At 39.5% G+C, this 22,020-nt stretch overlaps 2 protein-coding genes and 1 long non-coding RNA gene across 3 annotated transcripts; all 3 read right to left on the bottom strand.

Moving 5' to 3' along the window:
- Positions 1 to 584: 584 nt before the first annotated feature.
- LOC118492102 (protein FAR1-RELATED SEQUENCE 5-like) lies at positions 585 to 2,935 on the bottom strand. The gene is made up of 4 exons (XM_035989887.1): positions 2,807 to 2,935; positions 1,723 to 2,635; positions 1,085 to 1,525; positions 585 to 1,000 (listed from the first exon to the last, which is right to left on the bottom strand). Exons 1-4 carry the CDS (start codon positions 2,933 to 2,935, stop codon positions 585 to 587), a joined length of 1,899 nt encoding a protein of 632 aa, XP_035845780.1.
- Positions 2,936 to 6,769: 3,834 nt separating this feature from the next.
- Positions 6,770 to 8,295, bottom strand: LOC110940570 (nod factor hydrolase protein 1). The gene is made up of 2 exons (XM_022182121.2): positions 7,194 to 8,295; positions 6,770 to 7,062 (listed from the first exon to the last, which is right to left on the bottom strand). The coding sequence occupies exons 1-2, from the start codon at positions 8,287 to 8,289 to the stop codon at positions 7,040 to 7,042; spliced, it is 1,119 nt and encodes a 372-aa protein (XP_022037813.1). The 5' UTR covers positions 8,290 to 8,295; the 3' UTR covers positions 6,770 to 7,039.
- Positions 8,296 to 19,488: 11,193 nt separating this feature from the next.
- On the bottom strand, positions 19,489 to 21,758 carry LOC110938830. The gene is made up of 2 exons (XR_002591726.2): positions 21,371 to 21,758; positions 19,489 to 20,830 (listed from the first exon to the last, which is right to left on the bottom strand). It is a non-coding gene; the product is annotated as an uncharacterized LOC110938830 (long non-coding RNA).
- Positions 21,759 to 22,020: the final 262 nt, after the last annotated feature.

Genomic DNA, 22,020 nt, shown 5'->3' with positions numbered 1-22,020 from the left:
GGGTATAGTCCAGTTGTTCGGTTGGATAGTAATCCGTTAAAGCGCTTAACAACGCTTTAAAGTGTCGTTATTATTAATTTTAGTGACACAACTTATTCCCGACACTTTGGAAAGTGTCTAGTAACATTTTTCTCATGTTTTGGCACTTTATTAGTTAACCAAATGCTGAATTTTTAGTTAATGTGCTGAATTTTGTACTTAGAGTACGTTTTTGGCACATCCGATCACTGTGACTTATTCCTAGAGACGCAGTTCTACAACCCTTGTATCTTCACACTTACTATTAGTGTAGTTAACTATCTCGGGCTCATACAGGCCTCAGAGGCAGTATCTGCCTGATGCTGGCTTTATCAGCATGTTTAATAGGTTATCCGTTTATAGTGCTACTGTGCTTTTGTGCATCATGTTTGTCACTAAGGTTCAGCATGTAAATAATGTAGTGACAGTAAGTAGAGTATGATGCAAGTATGTACATGTATCAACATTCAAGTAGCAATTTATCCACAATTTTCAGGTAAGCACAGTAATTAGGCAGTAATTAATTATTAATTAAGTCGTACGGATACCTGGTTTAGTGAGGGTTGTCACATAACCGACTGTTGAGAGGCCTGTGACGGAACGTACGAGCTATGGCGAGGTTTATCGTACTTACTTTGTCGGGAACCTTCAAAACACGTGTTTGCATCACCGAAGGAGCTTCTCCTCAATTCTTCATCTATACGAGAGGCCTCGTCCGACCTTTGTTGTACCTGCTTTGTTGTTGGTCGGCGACGAGTATTTTGTTGGACAACCGGTGGTTTCTTGGTAGATTTCTTTGGAGTCAACACCGCTTTAATCTTTGACATCAGGCTTTTTTGCTGAGCTGGGGGGTGCGACTCTAATTGTTGTCTAACAATATTTAGCTCTTCGACCACGTCAACGTCATCGTCTATCAATTTACAACATTGGAAGTTAAGTTTCCGCCAGAAGACGTCTATGTCTTCGAGTTGAATCGGACGCTCTGCATGGTTAAAAACAACATTGTTTAAGTCACATGATTAACGAAAATATATCACACAAGTGTTGTACATTTAACAATTATTACCTTCACGCATGTACTTTCCTATTCTACAAGCACAGGGCAACCCACAGCTGTACCACATTTGGCAACCACATGATGAATGAAAGCGCTTCAAGACATCTAGCTTCCTAATTGCCTCTCCATTCAACAAGTCAAGGGCTGTATGGGATACTTTTCCAAGTAGGTGTTGATACAGCGGGTGTTTGTGGTGGTTCATTCTTTTTTCGATGCTTTCTCGAAAAGTCTTCCTTATTTCACTGAACTGTGTCTCAACTATTTCCCGGACACAACCAACTACACGGTCCAGTGAACTCCTATCTAGGACGTATCTCTTTAAGTTGGTGTGTTGGCTCTCAACTCTGTTTGTGGTACGATTACCAAAGTTGCGCCTTTTATCGGTCCACGCAAAGACGAACATCTCCTTATAGTCTTTAAGCCAGTTATCGTACATGTAATTGAAGACTCCTAAAAAGTAAAAATAATTTAATAAAATTTGCATAGGTGAATCGTATGTTATTAGAAAAACTTACTAGAACGTTTGCACTCCACAAGTCGCTTTCGCATGTTGCGCAGGTGGTACTCGTAGATGGGTATGGATGGAAACTCAATCAATGTCCCTCAGAATGACAAAAATTTTTCCCAGTCTTCGTCTATGAATGCACCCTTGCAGTGCTTCATAACATTCTGTTGTATGTGCCACCTGCAAAGAAGCCTGGAGGCGTCTGGAAATACTTTAGCACACACGCCCATAAGGGCTAGGTCTCTATCCGTTAAAATCACACGTGGCTCCATACATTCATCCAACATTGACTTGACCCTCTCAAGCACCCACACAAAGTTATCACCCCGTTCTTTACTAACAACGGCATACGCGATAATAAATGATTTGTTGGTAGGCGTCAAACCAACAATCTGGATAAATGGCATATTGTATATATTTGTCTTGTATGTCGCATCGATCAGCATGACGCGGGGGAATGCACGCCACATGTCTCTCGAGTACCGATGAAGAAAGAAGATCTCTGTTACGATCTCTGTTCCGGGTTCCTCCCGTGTCTCGTAAATAAAGTCGTTGTTTATCAACATGTTTTCTAGTGACTGCATGGGAGTCAATCCTTGTCTTTGTTCGGCTCTAATCTTTGCCACAACGTTTTGAACGTCTTTCTGAACATGAAACCTGTCGGGGTCCTGCTTCCTTATTGTTTGAAATATTTTGCGCGGCTCCATGTTTTGAGCTGCCAGCTGCTCGATCAGTTTCATTTCGCTTGGAGTAAACCTTCGCACAAACGCGTGGGCCGACAGGTCCTCACAAAGTTCGTGGTTATGTTCAATTTTTCCGTCTTTTATCTCCCAGGTTTCATACGGGTGGTTTCGCACAGCCAGCAGGTAAAACGGGCAACCGGTTTTTTTGCTTCCGGCTTTTCCAGTCTGGTGCTCACTACCACGATCACATTCAAGCCATACTCTCCCGGTTCTTCCCCCGATTTTCTTTGATCGACGGGTGACAATAACGAAACCATCCGCATTTGCTATTTCTTCTATCCGTTTCTTTAGTTCATCTAAAGAGTTGAAAAGCTGTAACATCGAAAATATTAATAATAATAATAATAATAGCAATAATAATAATAATAATAATAATAATAATAATAAAATAATAATAAAATAATAATAATAAAATAGTAATTTATACCTGCTTTTTTAACTACGGACTGTCCAGGATGGGAGGTGCCTCACCACCATATCTACCATATCCACCATAACCACCATATCCACCATATCCTCCAACGTCCGGATTGTTTTGATGAACGTAAGGAGTGCCCGGGGAAATGAATTGCTGATGACCACCGTCTCTTCCGTATCCACCGTATCCACCATATCAACCGTCTCCTCCGTATCCACCGTCTCCTCCGTATCCACCGGCTCCTTCGTATCCACCGTCTCCTCCATATCCACGGTCTCCACCATATCCACAGTCTCCTCCGTATCCACCGTCTCCTCCGTATCCACCAGCATGGTATGAGTCATCTACAGGGGCTGTTTCATCAACAGGAGGATGCGTGTTCAAATCTAGAAACGGTTTGTTTTGTTTTCCTTGTATACTAGACACAACCTCCTCTTGCTTATTAGAATCGGGAACGCCAGACTCCTCCAAAATAGACAACCGTATCATCATTAGTAAATAATAAACTAAAACAACAAGTAGTTAAAACATTTAAGCTAATAACTGTTACCGGAACGCTTTCGTGCACCCAGTTGTCGCTAGAATACTGCCCGAAGACAAAGTTGCCGTCCCAATATGATATCATTTCAACACTCCGGGATGATAAGAACGCAAATGCAAACAACAAGAGTGTCTTTTGAATAAATACAAGAAAAACAGAATGTGTGTGTTTGTTGAATGCTCGGGTGTGGACCAAGAATGCACTGTATGTTGCAATTTATGTGAGATATAGACGCCTCGTATAACTCTAGACTCCCCGTATGCCTTTAAGTCACATGTCAGACACATAGTCAAATCAGTCAGTAAGACGCCTCGTATAGGCCTATACGAGGCGTCTAAATACCCTCGTATCGTTCCCTCGTACAGGCCTAGACTCCCGTCTGATGTGATTGATGTGACGTTGTACGAGGTGCAGAAGCTGGTCGGGAAAAGCAACCCTATACGCCTCGTATAGCCTTATACGAGGCGTCTAGAAGGGTGTGGAAATAGGCATTAAGGTGTGTAAATATGTAGACCCTTCATATTTATGGATGCCACTGGATACGTATGATGAACATTATCAAACGTAACTTCTGGCCTATAATATGTGGCGGCTGAAAGTAGAAGTCGTGGCTTACAAGTTAACTCAGCTTCTAAGTTCACTACCACACGCCACTCGCGAGCGAGATGCCAAAGTTGTTCATGTCACCTTGGGTTTGGGGATATTCCCAATCTAATTCAACTCCATCAAAGTTAACTTGCGTGCTACTTATATTGTGGAACAAATGAAACTTATCCTCGAGTCGTGGCTTGATGCCATGTTGGAAAAGACCGTTGGGTCAGCCGAGCCACCTCAAATGGAAAACAATGTCTTAACCGGTGGTTTCTTTTCGTGAAGGGTGGTCGTGAACTTTTTAAGCAATAACGCGGTTGGCTCGTTGATTTCCAAGTGGAATGTGTTGATATTAAGGGAGAGAAAAGCATAATAATCATGAGTGAAGAAATCGGTTTCATACATAGTCACATAATTCGCTAGGTTACCCACGATCTACGATCCAGTTCGCACGATCCCATTCGCGGTACGTTCGCGATCCCGGATCGACCCGGATCGCGATTTCGATGTTGAAATTGGCGTTCCCAAGATGCAGCCATGAACCGAACCAGAATTGGAAAGTTGACCGCATGTCCTTGCCCAGTATGCAGCCATGAACCGCTTTTGTTGTTGCCGGAATATCTGGCAGGAGCAACGGAAGCTCTGGCTGAACTTAATCTCTCTGATGGAAGATGAAGATGAGAAGGGAGAAAGAATGTACAGAGCGGCGCTCCTATCATCGTTCTATTTTTTAGGGTTTTAAATCAACTTACTTTTTTTATCACTTTACACCCTCTAGTTTCCTTTATTATACTTTTAGAACTAATTTATAACAAAGAGTTTAGTAAAAAGTTGCTATTTCTCCATTAACTCCCTTTATCTTGATTAGTTTATGTTTAGTCCTTTAACTTATAAATTTATAAAAATAGCACGTAGTTTAACCAGTACCGTACATCGTACCACATTATATGGTACATCGTACCGGATCGATCCGAAATGAGCCTACCCCTCCTCGTACCAAATTTTAGGGACCTAGCGAATTGCGATCCCGTTCCACGTTCCCGTATCGGAGCGAACCGCGATCCATGTGACTATGGTTTCATATCTGAAGGTGGAAAATTATCTTCGGCCCATGTAGGCCAATAACCACCTTTGTTTGGGTTGTTTATAATAGCACTACAAATACAAATGGTGAGACTCATGGGTGTATGAGCTTTGAGGAATTCTGCATATTTTATAGCAAATACAAATCAGTAAGTTTGATCTTTTCTGAATATACAAATGTAAATGAGTTGTTGAGACTGAAAATATATGATTATTAATCTACACTTTTTTCTTAATTTTTACATCTCCTACGGTTAAAATGGACTAATTTTTTCAAGGGATGTAAAAAACACATTTTTAACAAAGCCTCTAAATTTTCAGCTTAAAATTCAACCGAAACCAAGCTAAAATTTTCAAAAAACGAGAAAAATCATGTTTTTGATCTTCGTACAAATGAACTCGTCCACGCGAACTAACCTTTGTCCGCAAGAACCAAGTTCATCCGCATGGAAGAGAACATAATCCGTTTGAAAATTTTACATCCGCACGAAAGAGCTGATTTTTGTTTGATTCGCACCAAATTTCTTCATCCGTAGGAAGGGAACTTTGTCAACCTTTTTTTTTGTTCATCCGCACGAAGCCTTCATCCGTCTGAAAAATTGTTATTTGTTCCAAATTGACCTCATCCGTTCCAAACTACTTTCATCATGGAAAACGAGTTCTATAATGCTTTTGCAACCACTCCCACAACCGTAGTTCAAAACATGAACTTAGATAATGAGATGGGCACCATGACCAAGCCTCGTAAGTTGATGTGTATGGACGACTACAAGGGATGGCATGAGAGATTCGAAAATTGGGTATAATCTAATTACGTGGATTGTTGGCTGGCCATAGAAGAAGATGTACGTCATTCCAACCGGGGAAGGTGGTGAAAAAATTAGCGTTGCTAATAGCGCATATATTAGGCAATATATTAGGCAATGATTATATGCGCTATTAGTTACTCAGATCCCTCAAGGTGATAGAGAGAAGTTTGTCAAAGAAAAGAAGATGTTGAATTTACTACAACAAGCAATCAACAAAGATATTTTCACTTTGCTTCAACATCAAGGAACCGCACAATCAATACGGAATGCTTTGAAAGTAAAATATCAAGGAAGCTTATCTATGTAGAAAAGCAAGAAATCTCTTTTAAAGAAAGAATTCGACATTTTTACAGCTTTGAAGGGAGAGTCAATGAAGTAACTGATAGAAAGATACTGTCATCTATTTGCCAAAATGAAAATGTTGAGGATTAATAAAGAAGATGATGAATGGGTTGATAAATTGGCGGACGCGTTGCCGCAAGGTGAATAGTCTACATACCTGATGATTTTGAAGAGTAATACTAAAGAATATGACAATCTAACGATCAGAATTCATTGAGAAATTGGAAGCTCATGAACTTGAGCAGAGAAAAGGCGGCGAAAATGAAAATATAATCAATCTAAGTCGACAGAGTGTACTATATAAAAAAAATTGTGAAAGTTTTAGCCGTTAAAAAAATTGGTAACTAAAACCTACTATTTTCGATTGCTGAAATATTCCATTTCGAACCTAATTTGATTGCAACTCGTTTTTACCCAAAGCAAACAGATACTTTGATTTTTAAAATGGTTCTGCTTTGACAAAGCACGAACATGTTTTGCTCTGATCCCATTTTGTCCAGTTATTCTCGACCTGATTCATCCATTTTGACAAGCTATTAGTATAACCAATTCCTACATGTTTTGCTCTGATCCCATTTTGTCTGGATGCCTAACATAAAATGATTAGAAATAATTTTTATGTTTTTTGTTATTCATTTGATAAATAAATTCACCACGAAAGATGACCTTAAAAGTTCCACTTTGGTGTGCCCATTCAAGTTTTGTATAAACAAAATCAATGTCTAGATATATACGTATCCACTAAACAGACAAATCTGCCATGGATTTTAAATGTTCGTGGGCGCATCACTCATGACTAAGACAAAACTAATAAATTTGTTTTTTTTTTTCTCGACATTAAGAAAGACAATTGCAAACATATAATATGTAATCAAACAAAATGATGCACGTCTTATTCCTTGAATCCACTTCAAAGTCTTGTCCTTGAGTTTTCAATTAATCCAAGTCTCTGAAGCTGCATCGATACCAAAAACGAGCATTAAGTTAACGCAATTATCATCTACAGATTAGTTTATAAGAAAAGACGATTAAAACAGACTACCGCTGCTGTAGTTGTGTACAAGATTGATAAAACTGAATGTATACCTTGTCGGGAGATTTTCCACTCTTGATCACCATCGACCGCCCAAAAGAAATATCCTCCTATTTTAAGTAAGCGAGCGTATTCTATCTTTAATTTTACTGATCTAACATCATCATATCCAATCCAAGAGGTTCCTGCAACAGAATAATAAGATATCGTTGCATCGTCAAATACCACCTTGGCGTTATTTTGGGCGTTGAACTCTTGCACTTCTACGTAAGGCATTGATCCTTCAATTCCTGGTCCTACATCGATAGCTGGAGCTCCAATACCATATAAAGTTGGATCCTTTAGTTTCCATGTTCGACCATATAATGGCAACCCCATCACCAATTTTTCTGGATGGATCTTAGCCTTGATCCATGATTGTAGCCCGTAACTTGTGCTCACATTGCTATGTGGGTCAAATAAGGCAGCAAGGGTCCCGGTTGCAGAGAGATCCCATGACCCATGATAATCATAACACATTGCGTTTATCCAATCCAAATTTTTATTTATGGACTTCACTGGATACTTACGATAAACATTATCCAACGTAATTTCTGGTTTAAAATATGTGGCGGCTGAAAGAAGAAGTTGTGGTTTGCTGGTTGACTTAGCTTCTTTTTTGACCGCCACACGCCACTCGTGAAGCAAGTGGCCAAAGTTGACCATGTCTATAGGGTTTTGTGGGAATTCCCAATCTAGGTCAACTCCGTCAAAGTCAAACTTGCGTGCTACTTCTACAGAGGAAAGGATGAAACTTTTCCTCGAGTTGTGATCTAAGGCCATGCGGGAAAAGGTTTTAGAGCCAAATGAGCCACCTCCGACGGAAAACATTGTTTTGACCGGTGTTGTCTTTTCGTGAAGGGTGGTGGTGAAGTTTTTAAGCAAGACAGCGGTATGACTGTCGATTTCAAACTTGAATGTTGTGTTATTTGGAGCTAGAAAAGCATAATAAACATGAGTGAAAAGAGTGGTGTCAATAGCCGAGGGTGGGAAATCATTGGACCATGAAGGCCAGTAACCCCCTTTGTTTGGACCATGAGTAGAACCCATAGAGTTCATAGTGAGACTCAATATCACAAGTAAAAGAGTAGAAGGTTTGAGGAGTTCCATGGTGTCTTGCACACTCAAGTATCATTCAATGGCTACATGACTTATTTATAAATATACAATTGAGAGTAGTTGAGACCAAAAATATTTCGTAAAAATATTGGCACTAAACATTTATAGACTAAAATCAATGTGTTAAAAATATATTATTATATATTACTTTAAATAATATATTATTTTTTTAATTTTAATAATTGTCAAGAAACAATTCATGAAGACGAAGAATTTATTGAGTTCATGACTTTTAATATTTTTTTTAATACAATTTACGTATGCTTTTGGAAGTAAGTGTTTAACATGGAATGCATGAATACCGGTAAAGTTAGATTTTTTTATGTTTGTTTTTGTTTTAAGCGATTGGCCTATGTGGTCGAGGTGACTAAGTTGTAATACTTAACTAATCAAAGAAGAAAAGAAGGGAGTTATTAACTTTAATTTGTTTGAAACTTTAATAAACAAAGGATTTTTTGTTAATTTTAATCAATAAAATATACTGAAGAATTGAAATATTCACAAGGAAAAGGCCGGCAAGGTTTGAAAGAGTCAATATTATAACGATATTAATATTTTTGTGACACATAATATTGTTTAACGACTTGACGAAATAGGTTATGAAACTACAAAAATATGAAATACTGAATTCAACAAATCTATGAAATTAAAATGTTTTCGTATGCTTTTGTTTTTGTGCCGGGTTCTTTCTGGAAGCTGCTCCTCTACCCCCAAGGGATAGAGGTAAGGTTTGCCTACATCTCACCCTCCCATGACCCTACCTCTAGCTCTGCTATTGGTGAGATATACTGGATACGGTATTCTTATAATGGAACTTGGTCGTAAGACCTAACCCTCACCCTCACGGTAACACAGGTAGTGTTCTCGTCTCATGTCATACACAAAAACCTTCAAGCGTAAGTCTTACATTTGACTTCACTTATGGGATGTAACTTAGAAATTAAACCACCGGGTAAAGCAACTAAATAGCGGACATCCAATCATCTAGTCCTATTGCCTTCGAATAACCTATTAGATAATATTCGCATAGGAATGGCAACTCTTGCATATCAGATAGTGAGAGTACTCGGACATTCTCTACCCATATCACCTTATTTCGTTTGATAAAAGTATCATCTGCTTTAAACACGTCTAAGTAAATACAAAACAAAGGAGCATCAAAGTATAAGTGATATCTATAAGAAAACTACACGTAAGATAGTATATATTAGCAATCTGTATATATATAGTATATATACGAATACAAGGGAAGATAATTACAATGAAAAGGATAACCTAACTTGTAAAGATAATTACAATATACCTAACCAATGTACTCTACGTAACTAACAAACTTAATTACAATAAACCTAAGATAATCATTGACGTTCAGGCGCGCTGGAGTGAAAAACAATGCTGTTCGTATACAATCTAGAAAAAGATATAAAAACCCGTGAAAACTTAAATAATCAAAACAATTTGTTGCCACAAATGGAGATGATGAATCTAAGGCCATGGCAAAGGCAAGTGCATGACCATAGCTCATAGGGCTATAGTGACAGGAGCTACGGTTGTGAGGGCATCAGACCATCGGGTGTGGGGGTCGTCCCCTCCCCGTCCCGGTCCGTCCCCCACGTCGCACACCGCCCCTCATGGGGTCGTCGCGTCACTCCCGGCAGCTGCAAGACGGAGGCGACGAGGCAAAGTTGTGGGCCCCCCTCTGACTTCTCTCTCTCCCCTTTATTAATATATTAATATTATATTGGTTTTTATTATGGGTTGGATAGTCTTCCACACCCTTGGGTAGTCCCCAAGGGGATGGTCCTCCACCCATGGTGAGGTGACGCCTACGTGGCGGGTAGCCTCTTTAGGGACTAACCAAACCACACCGGGTAGTCTAAGCTACGACCCTGTGGTGGCACATCAACAACAAGAGACAAAAACCCTAAATCCCTAATATTTGTACATGTACAAACGACTCATGTCAAGAAAAGAATGAAATTAGAAAAAAAAAAAAAAAAAGTTATGGGATCTAATCCCTAAAGACATAGGCATAAACGAAAAAAGCAAAAACATATTAGTCGAGGCTTAACGTGAACACAACACAGCTATATTTTGATTTTAGGTTAGGTCTGAATTAATGAGTTCGGGTCAAAAACAGATAGAACCGTCTAACTCAAACATATTGTTTTCGGGTTGAGATGTCATATACATGGTCTACAACTATTTATCACTCATTTAACCCATTTTAAATGGAGGGCTGAAATGGAGCGTCTTCCTATGAGGTTGGAGCTGGCCAAGCGCAATATCCCGGTCGTTGAGACCGGCTGCCCTTTGTGTAATTTTGGAGAGGAGTCGGCCTCGCATCTGCTTTGCGTGCAGTTTTGCGGCTGACGTTTGGGCCAAGATTAGTAATTGTACCAGGACGCCTTTTTTGGTTGCTTTTTCTATCAAGGATGTGCTCGAAGCCCACTTGCATTGCGGATTAAAAGGGAAGGAGCAGTTGATGTATCAAGGGATTGTGGTTATTGCGTGTTGGATTATTTGGAAAGCGAGGAATGATCGGGTTTTTAACGGCTCCAATCCGAAGGTTGAGGAGGTGTTTAGATCGATTAAGTCAGTTGGGTTTTTATGGTTCAAGAATAGGTCTAAATGTATAGATGTTAGTTGGGATAATTGGTGTAAATTTGTATAAGGTTTTGTAGGTGGTTGGGTCGCTCGTTGTTTTTGGTCGGGTTGGCCGTGTTTTTTAATGAAGTTTTCGTTTAAAAAAAAAACCCATTTTAAGACCACCCGTAGTGGGGCGTGGTTTTTAAAAAAAAAATTGAAAAAAACGCCACAAAACGCCCCCTCCCCCACTACACCAGGCGTTATCCAGCGTTTTTTTGGAGAAATTTGTTGTTGGCGTTTTATTTAAAACGCTGAATTTGGTTTGTGGTCTCTGACAATCACTTTTGTCCATCAATCACTTTTGAGCTACCCACATGGTCTCTGACAACTTTTGGAAATGGTTTGGAGCAGTGTGTATTTCGTGTGTTTTTTTTTTTGTTTTTTTTTTGCATTAAAAATAATATGGGCGTTATTGGAATAATACCCCACTACACCATTTTTGCAATAATGCCCTATGCTGTTTGGGATGACACATATCAAATAATGCCCTATAATAGAGATATTATTTTGTTCCACCACTACACATGATCCAAGTAAAAGACAACAAAACACCCTCTTTGATTTGACATTTTCAATGGGGGATACATTGAAGAAAGCGGTGAGATATGTTAAACCAACCTTGTAATTTGTGAATTGAGTTTTTGGATCCAAGTCCTTTGCATGAACGGGTCACTTTTTCTTTTTATCCATTTTTGGTTAATCATTTTCATTAATTATAAGGTAAATTCATTAATTTGTGATAAACAACTTATTCAAGTTCTTAAAAAGTTTTATATTATACTTAAACTTTTATAAACTAAACAAAGTCATTTTTATGTTTTTTAGAAGCTTGTTATACTTTTATAGAATAAACTAATTGAGAAATCATAAAAGAAATTACGTACATGAGTCCATACATGCTTGCAACTCATGAGAAACTTGTTGAGAAAGTTATAAAATATGGGATGTAATGTTTTCATTTTGGATTATGTAATGTTTATAATTTATGAAGTTAAAGTAAAACTAGTTATTTAAATTGTCAAAGTGATTATAAGAAATAAATGTAAAGTTAATGATGATATGGAAATATAAGAATGTTTGTGGGATTAAGTGGATTGTGGATTGTTTTGGAAAAGTATGTGAATATTTGTGGGTGTTGTTTACGTACAATGGGAGATCTCTGTGTGTGTGGGGGCATTGGGAACGAGCAAGACTTGAACCCGCACAGATGTTGCAGGAGAGGTATAGAATATTCAACACACTGGCTCGAACTCGTGACTTCTGGTTCACTGATGACTGATAATGATACACAACCTCTGAACCAACCTTGCTTTTATTATCCCAAATATTCTATGATGAGTTTTAAAAGAGAATTAACAGGTTTGTTCAAAAACCAAAAGAATGTGGAAGAATATTCAACACACTGGCTCGAACAGGTTTGATTCAGTTTTGATTAATTAACAAAATAAAAGATTTAAGTAGATTTCATCTTGTTATTAAATCAATAAACATGGTATGTCGAAGACTAGGAGAATTAGGAAGAGATTGGGTGATGATCTTGGTTGTTTCACTACTTAGGGGTGTTTGTTTTTTCTTCAAACATCTTCAAGGGAGCTGTTGTGTGCAGGTGCGCAGACGTTACCCTTGAAGACTGTTTGTTTTTTTCTTTTAAACAGATCTTAAAATGACTTTTTTCAGCTTAAAAAAAAGCTTTGAAACCCTTACTTCAAACATCTTCACAAAAAAACCCTCCTCCCTCGTATACATTCTGAACTCAAAAACCCTCCTGTTCATCATCATTTTTTCCAACTTTAAGCCACCTGCGTGAGAGAGGACGCTTCATCCAATCGATCTTCATCTTCTTCTCCATATCTTTGTCACAAACCCTAATCCACCATTAACACAAACAATCATCAATCATGTGGGTATTCTACCTGATCTCGTTACCTTTAACCATGGGGATGGTGCCGCTCACGTTACGATACTTTGTCGGACCTGATATACCTCGTTACGTCCTCTTCACCGTCGGTTACACCTAGTTTTTCTCTCTATCCTTCATTGTCCTCGTTCCTGCTGACATTTGGGCTGTAAGTTTGCTCTTCATCTTGTTAGTTTGTTGATCTGTTGTTGGTGATTTTGATGTTTGGAACCCTAATTGGTGGAAAATGATTACGGTTTGTTGATCAAAAAACTAGTTGTTGTTTTGATGGAATTTGGAACCCTAATTGTGATGTTTTATTGGATGCATATATTTGTAGATTGTGTTTGGCTGCTAATTGTGATGTTTTGTTGGATGCATATGTTTGTAGATTCTGAACTTAAAACATTTTGGAGGTAATTAGTTTAGGATGTTTTGATTTGGAAAATAAAACAAAGTTCATGTAGTTTGTACAGACGATATATCAATTTATAAAAACAAACAGTCTTATATTTTCAGCTTGAAGAGCTTCAGACCACATCTTCAGTTGCAGACATAAAAACAGATGAAATCAGCTTGCAGACAATTTATGTCTGCAAAAACAAACAGCACCTTAGTTTAAAAGTGTTACTCCTAGAGAATGTTACACATTAGGCTAGAAGGTATGGTGAGGCTCATCTCTAAAGGGATAGGTCGCCACGTCACCCGCCACGTCACGGGGAGTGAGGATGGGCCTAAAGGGGATGGACCAAGGGGTGGAGGATGGGCCCCCACACTATTAATAAAAACAATTAAAAATATAAATTGATTTGATTTTAGAGAGAGAGAGAGGAGAGAGAAAGATGGAAGAGAGAGAGAAAAGAGGCCCGACGAGTTCGTCTTATGGGTGACGGAGAGGACGGGATGGAGCAATGGGGGGCGGTGTGGGGGTGCGGTGCCGGGGCTCGCCGGGGCAGGGCCGGCCCCCATACCTTCTAGTCTTATAGGCAGTGGTGGGGCGGTACTTGGTCTTTGTGTTTGCTCGTGAACCGGGTGTAAGCCGGGTTTGAATCCCGCGATGCACCTGGCTTTGTTTTCTTTTTTATTTAAGATTTTTAAAACTTGTACTTAGGTCCCTCAACTTCCATTCTTTGCTAACCTACCTTAATAACTTAATTAACCGAATTGTATAACAAGCTTAACTTTGTTATAAAGTTTTAGGTTAATTAACTTTTTGGATAGTTATTTTAAATGTGATTGTTAACCTAAGTAAATAAAATATATAAATAAACAATTAATCAAATAAGGTCCATTGATTATTTATTTCACGAAAAACTCTGGTTTACAATGGTTCGGATCAAATTTTTCCGACGTTTTGAGAAGATCAAAGTGCCATAATGATAAAGTTGCATACGAAACTACAGAAAATGAAATCATCAACTGACACATAAAATCCCATGATTAGTTTAACGTTGTTTTTGAAAATTTGTCAAAGACACTTATATATAGGAAGTATCAGCTGCGTATCCACCATGTCTTTACCCTAACTTTCATCCACATCGTTATTCGAATCATGCTTGACGATACTTACACAGAACTTCCCATGACCAGACTAACAATGCTTTTGATTGTTTGACAAAACACTTATATATAGTAAGTACCAGCGGTATATCCACCATATCTTTATCAAACTTCCATCGGTTTTGTGATCGAGTCATGATTAGTTCTATGTGGCTTGACCTAAAATCTACTAACTAAGTAGACATATCCACAACAACTGATACTTGAGCCTCGAGCCCAAAAAAGCGAGACTAAATGATGGCAGTTCTTATATCCCATGAAATGAGGATGGGGCCAGCCTATGAAAAAGTGAGGCGATACCTACATCTCTTGAATTATGAGATGAGCTTAGTCGTGATGCATGATGACATGAAATGGTAACATGAAACATAATTGATGTAAAATGTCATTAATTGCAAATGATAATTGAACAAGTAAACATAATATGAAATAACAATGGTATGAAATGATATAACTTGAAATATAAGTATATAAAATGAAAATGATGATATTTCGAAATAAGAAATGTGAATCTTCATAGTGGAATAGATCGGTTGAGCTACTCATTCGCATCATTGTTGTTAGCCTTGGCTGGATTTGCATTGATGTTGAAAGCTCTACCCCTTTCTGGAGGAGTTGTCGGGTTTACCTGATTTGATTGGTTAACTGGGTCGGCTTCAACTTGAGCATTTATGATATTAACCAACCTAGGACATGAGTTTCTGAAATGAGTGGAGCCCCCATAGTTAAAGCAAGTTCTAACATAGGGTACCATGGGGTAGTTTGACTGTTGGTAGGTTTGGATCATATTTTGGGTAGGCGGTGGAACTTGGTTTTGGGTAGCATGACTAGTGTTGGCCAAATGGCCATATCAACTACAGTTGGTGCACTGTCAGCAAAGGGCATTGGGTTGATGATGGTAGTAACAGTGGTTTCATTGGGTGTGAGAACCAGTGTAGGGTTTCTTGTTTGAGTAAGTAGTGTTAGGTGCTACTTGGGTAATGGGTGTAACTTGTATATGAATAGCTCGTATGGGTGGGTTGGTGGAGGTTACGGCATAGTTCCTATCATTTCGCTTCCTTTTGGAATTGAAACGAGATGATGACTCGGTTTTGGGTTCATTTGATTCCTTTGGGTCCTCTAAAGTTTTGTTGGCCAAACCCTTGTCTCCTTTTCATTTGAGATCCCAGACTTGACATGATGTTCAATGAGTTGGGAGGCTATATGAATGGCAGCTTCAAGAGTTGTTGGTTCTCTATGAGCCTGGAGAGAGGAGTGAACAGGCATGGGACTAACTGATTGAGCTCATGGAATTGCTTATTGTAGGCTACATCTTCACCACCAACTTGCTTCAAAGCCTAGAACTCATCTTCCAACTTTTTGATCTCACTACGTGGGCAAAACTGTCAGGTCATATTTTCTTTGAGTTGATCCCAACTTAAGGCTATGGCTGCTTCGGCACCTCGGGTTGTCTTCTCATCGCTCCACCAGGTTAAAGCTAGACCTATGAGTAGGGCTATAAACGAACCGAACGAAACGAACAAGACCTTGTTCATGTCGTTTATTAAGAAATATATGTGTTCACGAACCGTTCACGAACACTTATCGAACGAAATTTTATGTTCGTGTTCATTTGTTAAGGAAATGAACTTGTTCATGTCCGTTTGTGTTTGTTTGTTAATTTTAGGCAACGAACAAAACGAACGTTGACTATTGTGTGTGAAGCGTGATATATTTTTATTGATTCCATTTTACGCATTAGTCAAAACACGATATTCTACTAACACTAAAAACACACTTGGGCAAGTGCACCCATCGTGAGCGTAGTATAGCGTTGGTAAGATACCGAGGTCGTCCAAGGACACAAGAGCTTTTAGTACCGGTTTATCCTCAATGTCTAATCAATTTAAAATTTTTGAGAAAAGGTTTTGAACATGAAAAATAAAACTAAAAATGCAGAAATAAAAATAAAATAAAAACAGATAAACAAGATGAATCACTTGGATCCGACTCGCCTTTTAAGTATCCTTTGATATTTTTGCACTTTCGGACTTTTTAAGAGATTATCTTAGTTATAATAGTAGTCCCCTCTTTTGAAGGTGACGTTACCCTCAACTAGTGGTTTGAGTCAGCAAGGATACAATCCCAAAGGGTCGGAATATTGAAAGATAATTAATTAAGTTATTAATGCGAAAAGTGGTAGGCCCCTCTTTTGAAGGTGATGTTACCCTCAGCTAAGTGGTTTGAGTCAGCAATGATACATCCCAAGTAGCCAGTTTAATGTATTAATAGTAGTTTCATATGAGGGGGTCAAGCCATTCGCACCCCCGCCATTCAATACCAGTGGGTATTGAAGGAGGTCCTAGTAAGCTTAACCCAGGTCCTTGAAGGATCTATACACTGAACAAGGCAAGAACCTTACTAAACAATTCCCTTAACTCCCGACCAGGTAGCCAACATACCTCTATATAGACCGTACATATATGAATGGTGTAATTTTTTTACTTTATATAGACAGTAAAGGAATGTCAAGACACCACAGACAAATGATAAAGAAAATTCACCATCAACATAAGAAACTAGTTATAAAGTCATTAATACAAAACCAAATAAAAAGTGCCGAAAGATTAAAAATCAAAAGTAATACATAAAAAACCTGTCTTCACCAAGTGATGTAAGAGACTTAGCCAAACATGGCCTTTGATTGACAAGAACTTTTACTATCAATCTTGGATCCCGAGACTACTAGACACTCTAAAGGTGGATGATGGATGATGGTGGTGTGTGTTGGTGGTGTAGTGGTGGTGGGAGTGGTGGCAAAGTGGGAGAGTAGTTGTTTGCCAAGGGATGCTTTTGAAGTGAGCCAAGCACCCCTATTTATAGCCTGAACAGAAGCCCGTCCACGGCCCCGTGTCCAGCGGACACGCCCCCGTAGCCATCCTTTTCTCTTCCTTCATTAATTACATTTGTCAGCATAGGGCTCTACACGGCCCGTGTTCGTCGGGCACGGCCACGTGGGCAGAAGCGTATCTGTACTACCAAAATTTTTCAAGATTTTGCGCATCTTAGCATTGACCACGCCCCGTGCTGAGCTGGGCATCCCCCGTGGTGGGCATAGAAGCTTCCACAGCTTTGTCCTTTCTTCAGACACCTGACCACGCCCCCGTGTCTAGTGGACACGGCCCGTGGTCTGTCTTTTGTTTCTTGTTTTTGCTTTTGGGGATGCTGCCGAGGGGTCGGGCGTGTCACGTTTACTTCTTTTCTTTGTATTTATGTTGGTTTTTGCTGTATATTTGTTACTTTTGCTCGTTTAAGCTCATTTGGTCCTGTAAATTCAAAAGGAAGACAAAAGCACGCTTTTTCCAACATCAGTACTAAAAAGGGTTAGTTTTATGCCTTATTTGATGTAATTTATATGTTGTTTTTTGAACACATCAAATACCTCCACACTTGAATCTTTGCTTGTCCTCAAGCAAAACTCTTTAATATTTGGCTTACACACCCAAATGGATTGGGTAGGAGAAAAGTTTTGGGCTAGTCTTGAATGTCGGGAATCCAAGATCTTTATTGGGTTTTATTTTTATTCTATTTACAATCCTATTTGTTATGATTTATTTAGAACGTTTCATAAGAGAAATTACTTATTTGGGCATAACATGCCCCTTTCAAATTCCATTTATATACAAGTTCACATACCTCACGGGAGATCACTGAACACTCGGCCGAAGATGTATTTTTGTGAAACACTCGAGACCGGCATGGAACTTACTTCTACCATATGCTTGCCAAGCAATCAATCTTCCTCCTTTTAAACTATAAACCTTCGTAAATATTAAGAGGACTTTGGAAAAGGGTTAGGCTTGGGCTAAGGGTAGGTGGTTTTGGTTATTGGTTAGTAAAATGGGCTAAAAGCGTAAAAAGCGTCGGTCGTCATAAAACTTTTTGTTTTTGTGACTTTTATTCGGACTAAGCATCTTCAAACAAAGTTTCTTTGAGGAACTTGTTTGTTTATTGCTAGATTTTCATTTTTTTTTTTTTTGATAGAGAAACGTCACAAGAAAACCAAGCTTTTTACTAAAATAAAGGGGTTGAAAAGAAAAAGGGTTTTGGTGGGTAAAGGGTGTTTGTTTTGTGGGTTTAGAAATGAAAAGGTTTAGGCTCAAAGGGGTTAAATAGGGGGATTTTGGGTAGGTGTTAAAGAAAATGAAAAATAATGGTGTTGAAAGGAAAATGGGTTAGTCCTAATGCCTCCATCATTTACTTACTTGGGTTTAAGTTGGTAAGGACCGGGAATGTATCGTCTCGGCAAGTTCTAGAGTCGTAAGAACCAAGCAGCTATTCACACAAGAGACGAAAAATGAGCATTTAGTTTAAAGATGTATGCTTGTATGCTCAATAAAGGCTCAAAACTCACTTGTTGTGGGAATGGGTTTATAATGTGATCAAGTATATACAATCAAATTTTAATTAGATTTGTCATGTCTTCTTATAATTTTCTTATGTTGGTTCTTTTTATTATGACGCTATCGGTTGTAAATTTGTAAAAATATAATCTTTTTAGAACTTGTTACTCCCAAATTAAACCAAGACAGTAAAATAAAGAATGAATTTTTTTTGAAAAAAAAATTGGGGTGATTAGCGGTTCCAATAGAGTTTTGTGTAAGGCTTGTTGTTAGGACTTGCAAAATTCAAGGTTTTAGCATCCCCCCCCCCCACACACACACACTTAAATTACACATTGTCCTTAATGTGTCCCAAAAAATAAGTTTTTAGGTTGATTGAATGTGTAAAAGGATTTGAAAAACAAGGTTTGGTGTTATTAGGCACCTGGCCACGACCTCGTGCTGGCTGAGCACGGCCCCGTGGTCAGAGTGCCAGTAACAGAAACTTACAGAATGTGGCCACAGGGCGTGCCTGGTGGACACGGCCCCATGGTGGGCAGGGTTCAGACAAACAACATGTTTAAGGGAGTTGACACGGGTGCGTGGTCGCTGAGCACGACCCCGTGGTGACAGTCTGCAGTCAATGAAAACAGGTTTGTAGCTTTCTGTTCGGGTTTCCGGGCTTATGTAGCCTGTTTTGCTTAAAAACCACACCACACAACAAATAACAACCAATCCTAAACTACCAAAGTTAATTATCCAACATCACATGCAAACGAAAAATAAAATGTAGAAAGTAAAAGTGTTAAGGGAAGTAAATTGTTCAAACTTTGGCACGCAGGCCAGTTAATTGTTCGTGGGATAAAAGGATTAACCTGAGAGAAGCTGCATCCGATGTCACACTACCTCCAATTCCTCCGAATCAGTCCATGTCTTCGTCTTCATCGTCTCCTCCTTGATACACCATGTGATCCCGGATGTAGGTGATGTCATCTTGCATTTCAGAGATGTTCCTCTCCATTGCTCTGACCCGAGTGTAGGTGTTGCTGGCCATGTTGTAGGTGTTGCGGGTGCATATGAGGTTTTCCTACAAAAGATCATGCAAACCTTGAAGGTTAGGAAAACCACCCCCATGAGAGGAGGATGAACCCGGCTGGCCATGAAATTGAGGAGGAGGACAGATTGGGATGGCGTGAAGAACGAGGGCTTCCTCCGGGTTCCAAACATGCCCCTGAGTGGTTTGGAAACGGACTGTCCCGTCACCCGTCTCGTGGATGATCCCCATTGAATGACATTGAATGAGATCTACCTTGCCCAACCATGGACCCTTACGGAAGGATTTCGACATGCGTTGAACATAGGTCTTGAAAAGGCGGTAGATCCATCCCCCAAAGAAGATAGGTGTCGCGGAGGAAGCCAACTGATTCAGGTGCATGTTTGGGAGGAGTAGGTGTGGGACATCAAGAGCAACACGGTTGTGGATGCAGTACAAGACCGTCAGATCACGTAAGTTGACTACACCGGTGCTATCACGCCTTTGACTGAGAGAGTTGCTAAGGACCCTATGAATGTAGCAGTAGAGAGGGTCCCGCAATTAGGAGCTCTTGATTTGGCTTGGATCGTATGGACCATCCCCGATTTGAGCCCATGCCGTCTGACGCATGTTGGTTGAGATCTCACGGAGACCACCCGTGTTTTCTTCTTCATCGGACTCTTCTTCAGAGAACAGACCAATTTGCACTCCAAATTGTGCAATAGAGATTGAAAGCATCTCCCCCGCACACCGGAATTGAACTCCCTCTCCGTCGAACGGCTCTGCTTTAGCTTTGAACGTGAAAGTGCTGTAGAACTCCATGCTATATTCGTGAACTGCACGGAGTCTAGTGTAGAGGGCCACCCTTAGTGGACCCGTGACTAGGGTGTTGAAACGGTCTAGCTGCCCCACAGCTTCTAGGGTCTCGAGGCATACTTGTCTTGGAATTTCCTCGGGCCTTGTTGTGAGAACATCAAAGCGGGCTTAGAAGTCCCACTCATTTGTCTTGAACTTTGTGAATTTGTTGGCCATCTGAAAGAAAACACAAAACAATTAGCATGAAACGATAAGTTTTCGACGAAAACTGGAAACAACAAGCTGGACACGGCCCCGTGGTCGCTGACCACACCCCGTATTTAACTGAGTTTTGCCGGCCACGCCTCCGTGGTCGCTGACCACGACCCCATGGTCAGGGTTCTGTTTCCCAAAAATCCCATTTTTCGACCTGGTTTCAAAAACTTGAAAATTTTTGGTTGAGTAGGGGCGGTTTTCCCCGAAAATGAAACCCCAAGTGCTGTTTTTCCAAAAACAAACCGTTTACCCCTTCAATTTCATCTTTTTCGGTTCAAAAAACAAGGGTTTGAGGTTTTTGTTTGAAATCAGGCAAATCCACAAACAATTTCAGTTGATTTACTTCCTATAACATGCAACTATACTAATACTAACAGATCTAAGCAAAAATTTGAGGTTTGGTTCGATTCAAGTTCAAGAACCCTAGATTTTTCCCCAAATTTTTGATGTTAAACTACATGCAAATCGTTAAACTAACTACAAAAGATGATAGAATCATACCTTGTTGACGTTGGATTGAGAAAAGACGTGAAAATCTGCAGAGATTTGCGGTTGAACCAGAGAGTTTTTGGGGGAAACCGGTCGTGGTGAAATGAAAATGAGAAGAAAAAGGGGTTTTATGCCCAACAGTAGCCGACCACGGCCCCATGTCCAGCGGGCACGGCCCCGTGGGTGGGTAAAAACTAATAATTTCTTACCGATTTTTGAAGCTTTCCCGACGTCCATTACCTACAAGATATGATGTTGGTGTACAAACCTTTGTTCATTCCTCGGCCGCTTGTAGCGAGATCTCTTCCTCTTCATCCTTAATGAATCCTTGATTAAGCTTTAGCCATTGTCCATTGACTTTGAATGGAATTCCATTCAGAGATTTAATTTCAATTGCACCGTGTGGAAAAATATGGGTGATAGAAAAAGGTCCCGACCACCTAGACTTTAATTTACCGGGAAATAATCGAAGTCGCGAATTAAATAATAGAACTTGATCCCCTACCCGAAATTCATTAGGTTTAATGTGTTTATCATGCAAATTTTTCATTCTTTCCTTATAAATTTCGGAGTTAGAGTATGCGTGATTTCTTAATTCGTATAATTCATTTAATTGACAAAGTCGATTTTGACCGGCAATTCCTATGTCTAAGTTTACGTTT

The sequence above is a fragment of the Helianthus annuus genome, chromosome 5, assembly GCF_002127325.2.
Source record: "Helianthus annuus cultivar XRQ/B chromosome 5, HanXRQr2.0-SUNRISE, whole genome shotgun sequence".
Taxonomy (NCBI): domain Eukaryota; kingdom Viridiplantae; phylum Streptophyta; class Magnoliopsida; order Asterales; family Asteraceae; genus Helianthus; species Helianthus annuus.
The sequence above is the reverse complement of the archived record's forward strand: the minus strand, read 5'-3'. Positions and strand labels throughout refer to the sequence as shown.

Bases quoted from the DNA above. Each gene is read 5' to 3' on its own strand.
- LOC118492102 (XM_035989887.1), bottom strand. From the start codon at position 2,935: ATGGTGGATACGGTGGATACGGAAGAGACGGTGGTCATCAGCAATTCA. The intron at 2,636-2,806 runs GTAGATATGGTG...TCGATGTTACAG, and splicing joins TGGTGGTTATGGTGGATATG to CTTTTCAACTCTTTAGATGA. The intron at 1,526-1,722 runs GTGCATTCATAG...TTTACTTTTTAG, and splicing joins TGTTATGAAGCACTGCAAGG to GAGTCTTCAATTACATGTAC.
- LOC110940570 (XM_022182121.2), bottom strand. From the start codon at position 8,289: ATGGAACTCCTCAAACCTTCTACTCTTTTACTTGTGATATTGAGTCTC. The intron at 7,063-7,193 runs GTATACATTCAG...GTATCGATGCAG, and splicing joins GTGGAAAATCTCCCGACAAG to CTTCAGAGACTTGGATTAAT.